The sequence below is a fragment of the Haliaeetus leucocephalus genome, unplaced genomic scaffold (genome assembly GCF_000737465.1).
Source record: "Haliaeetus leucocephalus isolate CR32 unplaced genomic scaffold, Haliaeetus_leucocephalus-4.0 Scaffold849, whole genome shotgun sequence".
Lineage (NCBI taxonomy): Eukaryota > Metazoa > Chordata > Aves > Accipitriformes > Accipitridae > Haliaeetus > Haliaeetus leucocephalus.
This window is the reverse complement of record NW_010973285.1, coordinates 3,464,701-3,476,336: the sequence shown is the minus strand read 5'-3', so window position 1 is coordinate 3,476,336 and position 11,636 is coordinate 3,464,701. Positions and strand designations below refer to the sequence as shown.

Below are 11,636 nucleotides of genomic sequence, written 5' to 3'. Positions count from 1 at the left end.
TTCTCGAGCGTCGTGACCGCCCGGCCCGGGGGTCCCTGCCGCCTCCGGGGGTCCCTGCCGCCCCCTGCCCCCGCCCCGAGGCTCGCTGGCTGCCCGGCGTGAGGTTCCGGAGAGCCGGGCCCGGGAGGAGGCGGCCCGGTGCGCCGGGAGAGGGCGTCTCCTCCGCGCCTTAGGCTCCTGGCCGGAGCCGGCGGCGGGCCCGGGTGCGGGCTGGGGCCGCGGCACCCCGCTCGCCTCCCCGGAGCTCCCGGAGGCGGGCGCAGCCCGTGGTCGCCCCCCAGGAGCGGGCAGCGGCGCGGGAGCGGCACGGCCTTCAGGCCAAGTATCAAAACAGGGCAATAAAATACTCATGCAGCAAGAGACGCGGGAGGTGGGGAGGAGCGGAAGGAAAATGTCCCGAGAGCTTGTTTCCCCTTTTGAAAAGAAACGTAATTTTTTGCTCCTTTATCACTGAAAATAAGATGACTTGCAAGTATGTGTCAGGTGATACCGGCAAATTTTATTTTTAGGAGTACTTTGAAGTTGAATATTGAATTGCTAAGTTTGAATGCAGAATTTTTTTTTTTTTTAGTTTATTACAGAACATACTGTCAGAATAATGTTGAAATATCTTTAGAATTAAAGCACTACGTTTTGAATTTTTTTCCTACCCTACATGATAAGGCTGGACACAAGCCAAAGTAGGAGGCACAGGTTACAAGAATACAGAGATCATAAACCAGCCCTGGATGCTAAGAAAACGGCCATAACGAAGCTAGCATTCTTCTTTTCGTGAGGGACTTGGTGAATTCTTCCAGCCTGTAAATTTTTCAAAACCTAGAGATGAGAGGAACGATTAGAAAAGAAGGGGCTTGGCTTTTGTTTGTAAGATCTTGTCATCTTATAGTGGATGGGGGAGGGAGAGGGTGAGACAGATGTGAAATGTTACAGCGGTTAAAATGTGAGGTTTTGGTTTACTGTAGTTTTATTGGTTTTTTTCCATTGTAAAGTTTTCCTTTGATTAGATACTTCCATCGTTAGAAGGGATGTAATTTGTGGGATGCAATTGATTTTTATGTTGGCAAATTAAATAATTTATTAAGTCCAGGTGCTGTTCCCTACTGGTGTAGCAGGTCAAGCTGTGGCTTCTGCAATTCTGTAGCTTAGGTGTGTGCAAACTTTTTATTTTTCTGGATGATTATGCTGAGTGTAGCTGATGCTGCCTTTCCTGTGAGAACATGGGATGTAATCGGAATAATCAAGTACGGTGAAACCTGTTGCAGTGAATGTGCCTGAGGGATAAGTTTACCTTTTGTTAGTTGATGCCTTGGTTGTACTTGAGACAAACTAATTAAAATGAAATGGTAGCATATGAATCTTTCTACAAAGGAAATATCTATTTTTAATAACTTACTGTGTATAATTAAATTCTAAAGCTGTAGAAGTAGGCTACAGTTCTCTGTGTGCTTAGTAGTGTTTCAGTTGTTCTGCCCTTTGGTAAAGAAAGGAACTTTGAAGGAAATGGAGTAGTTTGGTGAGAGAAGCTTATTAGCAGTACATCCTGCTGGTGTCTTTAAAATGTTTCAAAACTCTAGGCTTTTTTCCATTGTACTTTCTGCTAACAATTTTAAGGTGGATACGAAGAAAGAACTTTAATGTGGAAAAGCCTTTCTTGAAGCACAAGAATCTAGATGCTTGAAAAACCAGTGGTCTTCTCTTTGCCAAAATCTTGTGCCTGCCCAGTGTGCTTTAGGGAGTCTCTTAATTCATGGCACATTTTGATTGCAACAGCAAGCATTGATTGCAACAACAAATGTGAGATTGACTGCTATATTTGTCTCTCTTAACACTGTCAAAGAAGGAAAGGCGCTTTCCTCCCTGTCCCTTGCTCTTTTGCCCAAGATGACTTTGGACTCTGTCTTTCACATCTGGAAGGAGTCAGGAACATGAGAGATGGGAAGAGAGGAAGGCAACAAGTAATATAGCTCTGTGACCGCTTGTGCTACCAGTTCATGTACTGAGCACAGCTGAAGCTTTCTTTAAGAAATGCTGAACTTAGCAATTTGATGTATTAAGAGATCAAAAAGGGCTTCATCTCTGGAGAGCAAATTAAGGTCTTACCTATGCTTGAAACTTGTTAGGAATTTCTGAGCTATAGAATTTGTTTTCCTTAGACCTCCTCTTGTTATTACTAGAGTTAACATGTAGTTATGGGACATGTATTAACTAATATGTGTAGTATAATGTGGAAATGAGACTGTTAGTCAACTTTCTTCCCCTCCATTTCTATATTACAAAATGAGGAATAATGGTTAGACTTAAATGCTAAAAAGAGCTTATCTATCAGAGTTTTTTGTCAAAGAACGGTTGTCATGATCAAAGAAATGCTTGCATGATAAAATTGTTTTCGGTGGTTTTGTTTCCGTTTTTATCTAATTTATAATTTTTGCATTGTGATTGAAGGCCAAGCACCAGTGTACAGTCAGAGTTACAAAACAGTCCTGATGCTCTAGCAGTGTCATATGATTCTACAAAGTGCAGTTGGGAACATGTTGCAAATGTATAAAAAGGATGCAAATATATAAAAGATTAATAACCAGAACTTTTAGTCACTTCTTACTAGATTTCTGTAGGATGAATCCAGGACTTGTTCCTGGAATATCGGTTTCATTCCGTCTGTGAATGTGGAGTCCCTAGAAAAATCTGAATAGCATAAGGATGATTGGATGTCTGCTGCTAAGCAAGCATCTTCTTAATGAGAAAGTGGTTAGGAATTAAAACCTAAAACAATATCTATGGGCAATATTAAATTGATAAAGAACTGATTACTCTAGGTGCTACAATAGTTATATGCTGTACTGTGGCATAGTGGCATGTTTGTATTTATAGGAAGAGAACTAGATACTTTAGTAAAATACTTTTTGTAAAAATTAACTTCTATATAAAATAAATTATTTCATGTTCCACTTAAGTTTGGCTTTTGGTCTAACTCCAGATTTTAAATCAGGTGGCTAAACTCACCTTGGTGATTAATGTTTGATTTTCCCCCTCTCCCCCTTTCTTCAATTTGTGTCTTAAGTATGTTTATCACCTTTTTTTAACTGGCCTTGGCAATGCAGTTGCAGTCAAGATATCTGTTATCTTACTGTTCATTTGAAACAACTGATTTTTAGTACCTTTAGGAGTTTGTAAAATTACTTTAGGACCTCTGAGCAGAATAAAGTTGTCATTTGGGAGTAACTTTTAAAAATAAGTTGCTTTTTTCTCCTAGTGCTTAAAAGCCTGAGAAGTCAGCCACACTGTCTTTATTGTTATTTTTCTATTAGCTGATCTTTGGAATTTTTTTTTTTACAGTGGACCAACTACATTCATGGGTGGCAGGATCGATGGGTAGTTCTGAAAAGCAACACGCTAAGTTACTACAAGTCTGAAGATGAAACAGAGTATGGCTGTAGAGGCTCTATCTGTCTGAGCAAGGCTGTGATTACAGTAAGTGCTATTTCATTATTGCCATCTTTTCATGTTCTGAGGTGTTACATATTTGTGGGCTAATGTCTGGTGAAAGCAAACATGGGTATGGCAAATTCTATTAGGTCATCTATTATGAAAGTTAGTGGTATCAGCGGAACGCTGTGGAGCAAGGCAAGGAGTTCCAAATAAGAAAACAAGCTGTCTTGTTTGCAGCTGTGGTAAGCAGCTTTTCATTTCTTATGTTAGAGGTTTCTGTACGTAGGGATACAGTTTGCCTCTGGAGGCTGCAAAGGTTTTTCAGAGGCCAGCCTAAGACCCCAGACCAACTTCCCAAAAGAGGTACCATCTGTCACAGTTTTTACACGTTGCACTAGAGAGAGAGGGTAGTAGTTCTTTGACTGTACTTTCCAAACATGACTATAGAACATTTCCAAAAGAAAATGTTCTTCTGCATGCTTCTTCCTCTGAATAAGTTAATGTGTTGCTGGTTTTATTCTGTACTACACTGGTAAGAAAAAAGAGCCTACATATAAATGAAATCTCATAAAGATGAATTGGCCGTAGAAGATAAAGAAAAAAAGTCTGCTTCTTGTGGCTTTCAAAACTGATATGTATTAATTACGACTAACGCTCACCAAAAAGCATGTTGTAGCTTTTCTGCATTACTGTTAAATAGTCAGTCCAGTTATGTGATTTAGGGAAAAAGTAGCTGGACTTCGGTGTAGCACACAAGTTCCTAGAGTAGTAGTGTTAAATCTTACTACTTGCGTTCTTATTCTACCAAATGTGGTTTTTTCCAAACCGAATTAAGGTTGATAAATGGGAAGTTTTCTTTTTTTACTAATACTCAGCTTACGAATAGAATTTTATTAAACAAGTCTTGAACTGAAAAAAAAAAGACTGGATTGATTACATCAACTGGATACATTTTGGAAAAAAACGTGAAGAAAACCCAGATTTTTACATTTGGATGTCTGGCAGGTATTGCAGTCATCTAAAAATTAAAACAGATCGCCTCATTTATTTTAAAACTCTTTTTTAAACTGCTAAAACTTTTAAAACTTGCTCAAGATTTGACTTACTCAGATATATGGTGCACAGCAACAGCCTCTAGGAATTCTGACTTGTGTCTTTTTGGGAGTCTGTAATAGTACCAGTCTCTGATCAGGACTTCGAAAAAGGTCTCAAGTTCACTAGCAAGAGGCTTAATATGCCAACCAGGCAAAGACAGGAAGGTGGTGGCAAGGAGGTAGGCCAAGGGATGTCTGGAAGCCTGCTGTAGAGCACATCTCAGCAGGGGAGTGTGATGGGGGAGTGAGAGATTATAGTGATGCTGCTATTGCTGCTGGCATGTTTTGGTACATTGCACTTCGTGAAGTGAAGTTGGCGAGCTTATCTTCTGACTAGGATGTGTGTAATGCTGGAACTTCTCACGGATATCTTTTTTTCCTCTTCTATCTGGCACTTGTAACATCTGGTAACTTGGAGGTGAATCGTTGCCTTTTTTTTTTCAGTTCTTAAGCTTCTTGAGTACATTGAGAAAGAAACTACAGAGTTGGAGAAAGAATAAAAAGTGGGCACAATTCTAAAATTTAATCTGATGTTTTTGTTGTTCCACTTTCATTCAGGCTCGTGCTTTGTGAGTAGTATCTGATGGTTTAATTGCTAGATTGTGGTTTGAGATGGCATCTCTGAAACCTAGTAAATTCTTGTTAATTATTTCTAGCTAATTGTTGTGTAAGTATTAGAGGTTCAGGAGTACTGTTGGATCATTTCATGTCTCTAGGATATAGAATTTACTTTTGAAACTGTCATGCGATTCTTCTGTCTCTATTTTTCAGAAGTTATTCTTCTGAGCTGAAGTTATAGCGTGAATGTTTCTGGTTTGATAGTTGTTTGGTAGCAAATTGCATATATTTTTTTAAACCTCTTTTTTCAATAGAAAATTAATTATGTTCAAAGATAAATGTTTAAAATATTCTTCCTGAGGTACATAGTTAATCTTTACTTTCATGTCCTTGTAATATCTTGCTATAAGCTTACTAGCACATATTTACATGCATGAGAGAACACCAATAGCTGATAAAACAAATGTTGAGATGATAATGTGTGAAAACTACTCTTACTGTCAGTGGAATTACTCTTTACTGTATGTCTTTATTACTTTGATAGAGAGGGGAAGTCAGGTTTCTTACTGGCTTAATGGTCAGCACTGATTTGATGTAGTAGGGATCTTAACCTTGAATATTTTTCAACAGTATTTCACTATACTGTAAGTTTTGTTTTCCTTGATTTTGCTGATCCAGAGTCAGGCACAGTAACTACCTATCTCCTAACCTGGTATATTTCAGTAAGTTTTCCTTCAGTACAAAGCAGGACTTAAGTGGTATGAGATGTTGATGGCTGTAAAGTTTCTTGTAGGAAAGGGTGATTGGATTTCATGAATCTTTCTTTTAGGCACTCAAATTAGGTATGCATGTTTGGATTCAATGGGAAATGTGATGATTTTCTGTGTGTAATTAATGCTACTAGTATTATAGAATGTCCATGTTTTGTTGATGCATCAGCATAAATTTGGAAAGCTGCTGTCACTGAGTAGTCTTACTTCCAGCAATAAAGATCAGCGTAGTGATAAGTTGTAGTATTAATTGAGACATGTTTTCAAACCTGTTTACAAATTCTTATCAACAAAGTGTTTATCTCGTGAGTTCTAGGGTTTTTCCAGAAAGGATTTGGCTGGTCAGGATATCTCTTCTGCATGGATCTATACGGAGGATCTTGAAAAATGCTTTGAGAAATGTCATGCTTGATAAATTTTAAGAATGCTTAAACTCAGCCCTGTGTGAACTTTGTGGTTTTTGTCACTAAAGGTGACTACCTATGCAGGAAGGGTTTCAAAAGCTTATGTTCCAACTTAACCTTCAGCTTTTCTTCAGATAGGATTTATACTTGCCATGTTGTTTTAATCCAGTGTTGGTCTTCATCTTCCTTTCTGTATATATTAGCGATATAGAAAAACTTACTGATTTCTAGTTTGGTACCTTAAGTTACAATAACTGTGATGCAGTGGTTTTGCTTGGGTTTGGTTATACTGTGATGATGCATACCCATGTCAAAATCTTAATGGAAACATGCTCTTTGTTATTAGCCTTTTTTTAGAACACTTTGTTTTTATTGTCTTGTAAAGAGACATTTAGGCAGTTCTGTGGAAATGCCTGGACCAAGATTGAGGAATAAATTCAGTTTGCATAATGGAGATATTTTCAGTAAACTGGCTTGTTGGTTTTTTTTTTTCTAGAAACAGTAATTAGAAAGCACTGTTGCTTAATGAAGGTGGTAATGATTTTATATTTTTATTTTATATTTAAAAATATATTTTTAAATTTTAATATATATTAAATATATACTATATATTATATTATATATTTTTAATAAAATATAGATATTTTATATTTTTATTTTATATTTTTATTTTTATATTTTATATTAATATACAAGTTGCAAGCCATTGCTATTCAGAATGGACTTCTGAAAGGGTGGATTTCTTGAGTAGCTGTTGTGACTATCTGGAGCTCAGGACAGGCAAGAAAGAAAACTGAAGTCTGCCTAAGAGAGACAGCTTAGTGAATTGTCTTGGCTTTTTTTTTTCCTAAATAACAATAAATTGCTATTGTGAAGAACTTAATAAATTTTTATGATATAAATTAGGGCTGGTATAAATGTGTTAGTTCCAGTTTACAAAAAGAATAAGAACACTGTATATGAAAGAGCTAAACTGGCCATGTCCAATTTTAAGCTTCTCATTTCCTTGCATACAGTCTGCAAAAGAGTAAGATTGTTCTTTCCAGTAATCAGCCACTCATAATATAAAAAATAGTCTGCTTTTTAAAGATATGGTTAGTTGAACAGCCACCCTTCCTCACTCTAGCAGTACTTACAGTTTATTTATAGCATGGCGCTGGCCACCATTAATAATTGGGCATTTGTGAGAGGAAGTACAGATTGACATTTTTAAAAAGAGATTGACAAGTTAACAGAGGATGCTTCATGCATTTGTCAATTTAAACAGATACAGAAGCTTCCTTTTCACAGAAACTTTAAACTCTACAAATATCTAAGTTTTAGAATAAAGATGTGTATTTTTAATTGAAAATGTCAGTGCTAGACAAATATTCTTAGTATTGTTTAAAACACTTCTAGCATGAAGAATCATGTCTTGCAAAATAGACTTTCAAAAATTTACCTTGACATTAACAGTACGTTGGTGTGGTTTTTTAAGATTTTATACAATGTGAAATGTAACAGTATTTTGGAAGCAGTTAGAGTGGTAGTATATAGAAGTGGACTCACTTGGAGGACTCATGTGGGTAAACTTTGGCTTTCTTTTTTCTAGCTACTGCTCCAAACTGGTATTGCTAACAGACCTGCTTATGATAAAAGAAGAATGATGTTAATTGCAGCTTTTATCTACTGATAGATTTGATTCAGCCTTTTGCTAGTTAAGTTGAATGGGAACTGATAGCTTTTAGTTGGTGAAAGCTTTTATTAAAAAAGCTATGCTATAAATCTGTGCCCTGGGCAGAAATACCATAGCAGTAAATTTGTAATAATTGCTAATTGCGTGGGAAAATACTGTTTCCAACTGTCTGAGGTTGGAAAACAATCCATTTTAGTATGAAGTGATGAGTATTTAATTAAATAATTCATTTTCTGTAATTTGATAAAGTGCTTCCTCAGCCTTAATTGCTGCTAAAAAGATGACCTGAGTAAACTAAGGCATAGAATACAAGCCCTAACTAGACAGGGGTTTATTTAGGACGCATTGCAATTAGTACTTCTAGGCTTTGGTGTGTGCCTTAAACAGTCAACTACCTAAATCCAGACTGGTGGAAAATCTTGGCTAAACAGGAGAGAAATCTGAATGGATATTCTAGGCAGAGGCAAGTGTGGTCAGGAATGCGTACTCATATGTGAAAGGCCTGAGGTGATTGTATTCTGGAGAGGAAAATGCCAAAGAGCAACAGGATAGTGGGGGAGAGAAAGGGAGTTGATGCCTGAAAGATAATGACACTGGGCTGGTCCTGGTGCAGCAGGCTGAAGTTGCTTGGAACATGGGATTTTCCTGGACAATTACTTTTAGCATTCACATCCTCGGTACAAATTTGTGTCTGTCTTTGAGTTACCTGAACCAGCAATGCATCGGTTGATGTTCAAAGTGAAAATGTCAGAACATTGCCCTGTATTTATTGAAGTGCTATAGAGTGCTAATAACCTGAGCAAGCAAAAACCAATTATTTGGCAGGGTGGAGAAATGGAGGATTTATTCCTCAGTGTGTATTGAGGAAATTAAGTCAGAAGTGGAAAAATATGCATCCAGATCAGCTTAGGTGAGACTGTTCTTCATATTATGATGAAGAATTCCATAATGATTAAGATGTGAAAAAAAAATCAGTTCTGTATATTAACTAAATATTTTAGGATTACTTAATATTGCTGAAGAATTCAGCTTTAGTGCTGCAATATAATCATGTGTTACCACACACTTGAAATTACGGTTGTAATCCAACAGTATTTCTGTCAACTTTTTATTATCAATTAGAATATCATTCCCCCACTTGACTTTGTTTATTAAGAGAATTAAGTTTTAACAGTGTTCATGATTTGACATGTACTTCAGTATCACAATTCCTGCCCATGGTTTGTATCAGAGCATTTTCATGCTGTGGAGCATTTCTCACAGATGCTATACCAAGCCTTAAATAATTCCAGTGTTTGCAGTTGGTGACTTTATATCTCGGCAAATTTTTCTGTGGTGTTTGCAATTCTTATTCTTGCTGAATCTGAATTTCTATGCATCTTCATAAGATTGATTTATAGTTGATTTATTGTTCATGGATACAGTTGGTTGATATGTCACCCCTCTCTGGGGTTGTAGTGTTGCTCAATAGTCCTGCTAGTCAACCTGCTTTTGAAAATCTGATCTGTCTTGTGATAGCCATTAATGACATTTTTAACATCTCTATTGAGGATTTGTACAATACCAGACCTCACTTTCTGATATGTATTCCTAGAATGCCAAGTAAAAAGGTCAGAATACTCTTTATCTACTAATATGCAGCTGCACTAGGCCATCTCCTGTTTTGCTGCCTCCTAAAGTTGCTAACTTACCACCCTTTTGCTTCTGTTCATACACTCAGAATAGTTCTTCACAGATGACTACCTGAGTGTTTTCTGCTTCTTCCAGTTCATCTTTTGTCTCCTCCTTTGGGCATACACTTGCTGCTTTTGCCATGTTCCTCGTGAATTCAGATCAAATATTCTGGCTGACTTCAGCCGCTTCTTAGTCTGTTTGGTGTGTCTTTCCACTCAGCTGAAGTCCACTGTTCCTCAGTTAAGAGGACGAGTTGGAACAGAATTTGCTACCCCATTTCTCCATGCACTTAACCCAGATTATACTGTGACTAGTGTCTAATATATTCCTAAAGCTTTTTAAGTTGCTCTCTTTTAAGGAGAAAAGTTGCTCTTTTTCTTTACGGTCTCTTTTTAAGCTCTTTCACAACTAAATATGTGTGCATATATAGATACATATGTCCACAAATATAATTGTGTGTATATATATAAAGGAATGAGAGATAGCTGTGATGGGAGAGTTTAGGCTGGCAAATCAGGTCAATTTTAAACTTTAGAATGAAAGCTTTTAGGCTGACATTCATTAGCAACATGCCTTGTGCTTATAATTAGTTCTTACACATTGTTAATTACCACTGTATGTTAGTTGTTACACACTAACCATTATCATTATAACCATTATAACCATAACCGTTATGAATGCAAAGCAGTCAGTCTTATATCTGACTTATATCCTGAATTAGCTCTAAGTATGCAGTACTGTGTAGCCAGTACCATATAGTTAGCCTGCTATCTTTGTTCTTGATGGTCCTAGTTGCTGAGGTCAAGGTAACCTGACTGAAGAGCTCTTCAGTAAGGGGTGGATGACAGGACAGATGCAGAACTGAAGTAGGCATCGTCTTCTGCCAGCTTGTCCCCCCCTCAATTTAGGATCTTTTAAAACAATCTTTTATAAAATGATTGAGGCTTCTGGTCCTGGCCTCAATGTGGTGTGATGTTGGGGAGGTGTTAATTTCCCAGGCTGCAGCAAGTGCCTTGCCCTGTTGCTCAGACGTCTGGGTTTTTTCCCTTGTGTAGCTGCTGCTACTTAGAGCAAAAACAGCCTTCCCAGCTCTGGAGGCTGCACTTTTTCACTGACCAGTAATTGACCATTAACAAGTTGCTTATGGTTCTGGGGCCTCTGCTTTTAGTCTGTGTCTGTATTTTCAAGGCCTTTGTTATGTTGTGCTTAAATTGTAAGTCATAATAAGAGACACCTGGTACCAAGGTATAGCTGTCACAGCCAGTTTTCATTAAAAGTTGATAATGAGCCTTACAGATCAGGACTGGGGCCTTGCATGCTTAGCATAAGGCCTGTTGCTAGTAATGTTAATACTACATTTATATGAATGCTTATACAGTTGTACTGTATGAAGTTGCTTATGTTTGGATTCAAACCAAGCTAATCTTAAGTCTGGGTACTGCTTTCACAGGTACAGCAGGCCTCTCTGCAGCTCCACTGCTTTCATAGGATAGGAACTTTACATTCCCATCACCATGAATCTTAGTCCAGGGTGCTCTACTTTCTCTGCCAGCAAAATGTCGTGCTGCAAAGCAGGGCTTTCTCTTAGTGTAGAGTATCTTCTCTGGGTGTTGCCTCATGGTTTTCTTGTGAAATCCATATTGTACTGTTGTTGCTGGTGTATGTACAGGTTTTGGGTCTTCCCTGGCACACTGCAGTACATAGTATGAAATACAATGATGGTAATCAATAAATAAAGAGTGATTTTAAGGGTGCAGCAGTGTATATGTGATTTCTGCTCCTATATTTGACTGTCCTATAAAAGTAAACTTTAAAAAAAGTGACACATGGGGTTTCTGCATTCTCTAAAGTTAATATGAAGTTTTCTTGCTTCCTGCCTGATTAATAACTCTAGCTTCTTGCTGTGTATGATGGGATTACTAATGAGTTTAACTTGATGATTTCAAATAAATTCTAAGCTGATGTTTTTCCAGGTGGTATAATTCTGATTTCCGCCCCCCCCCCCCCCCCCCCCCCCCCCCCGCGGCCGTTGTGC

General features: G+C 37.7%; 1 protein-coding gene across 5 annotated transcripts in view; it reads left to right on the top strand.

The window, feature by feature from the left end:
- The window catches only part of COL4A3BP (collagen, type IV, alpha 3 (Goodpasture antigen) binding protein), a 74,637-nt gene that overhangs the window by 533 nt on the left and 62,468 nt on the right, over positions 1-11,636 (top strand). For all 5 annotated transcript variants that reach the window (XM_010582823.1, XM_010582827.1, XM_010582826.1 and 2 more), the window contains exon 2: positions 3,334-3,468. In XM_010582823.1, the coding sequence (XP_010581125.1) occupies positions 3,334-3,468 (135 nt within the window). The remainder of the gene's footprint in view (positions 1-3,333; positions 3,469-11,636) is intronic.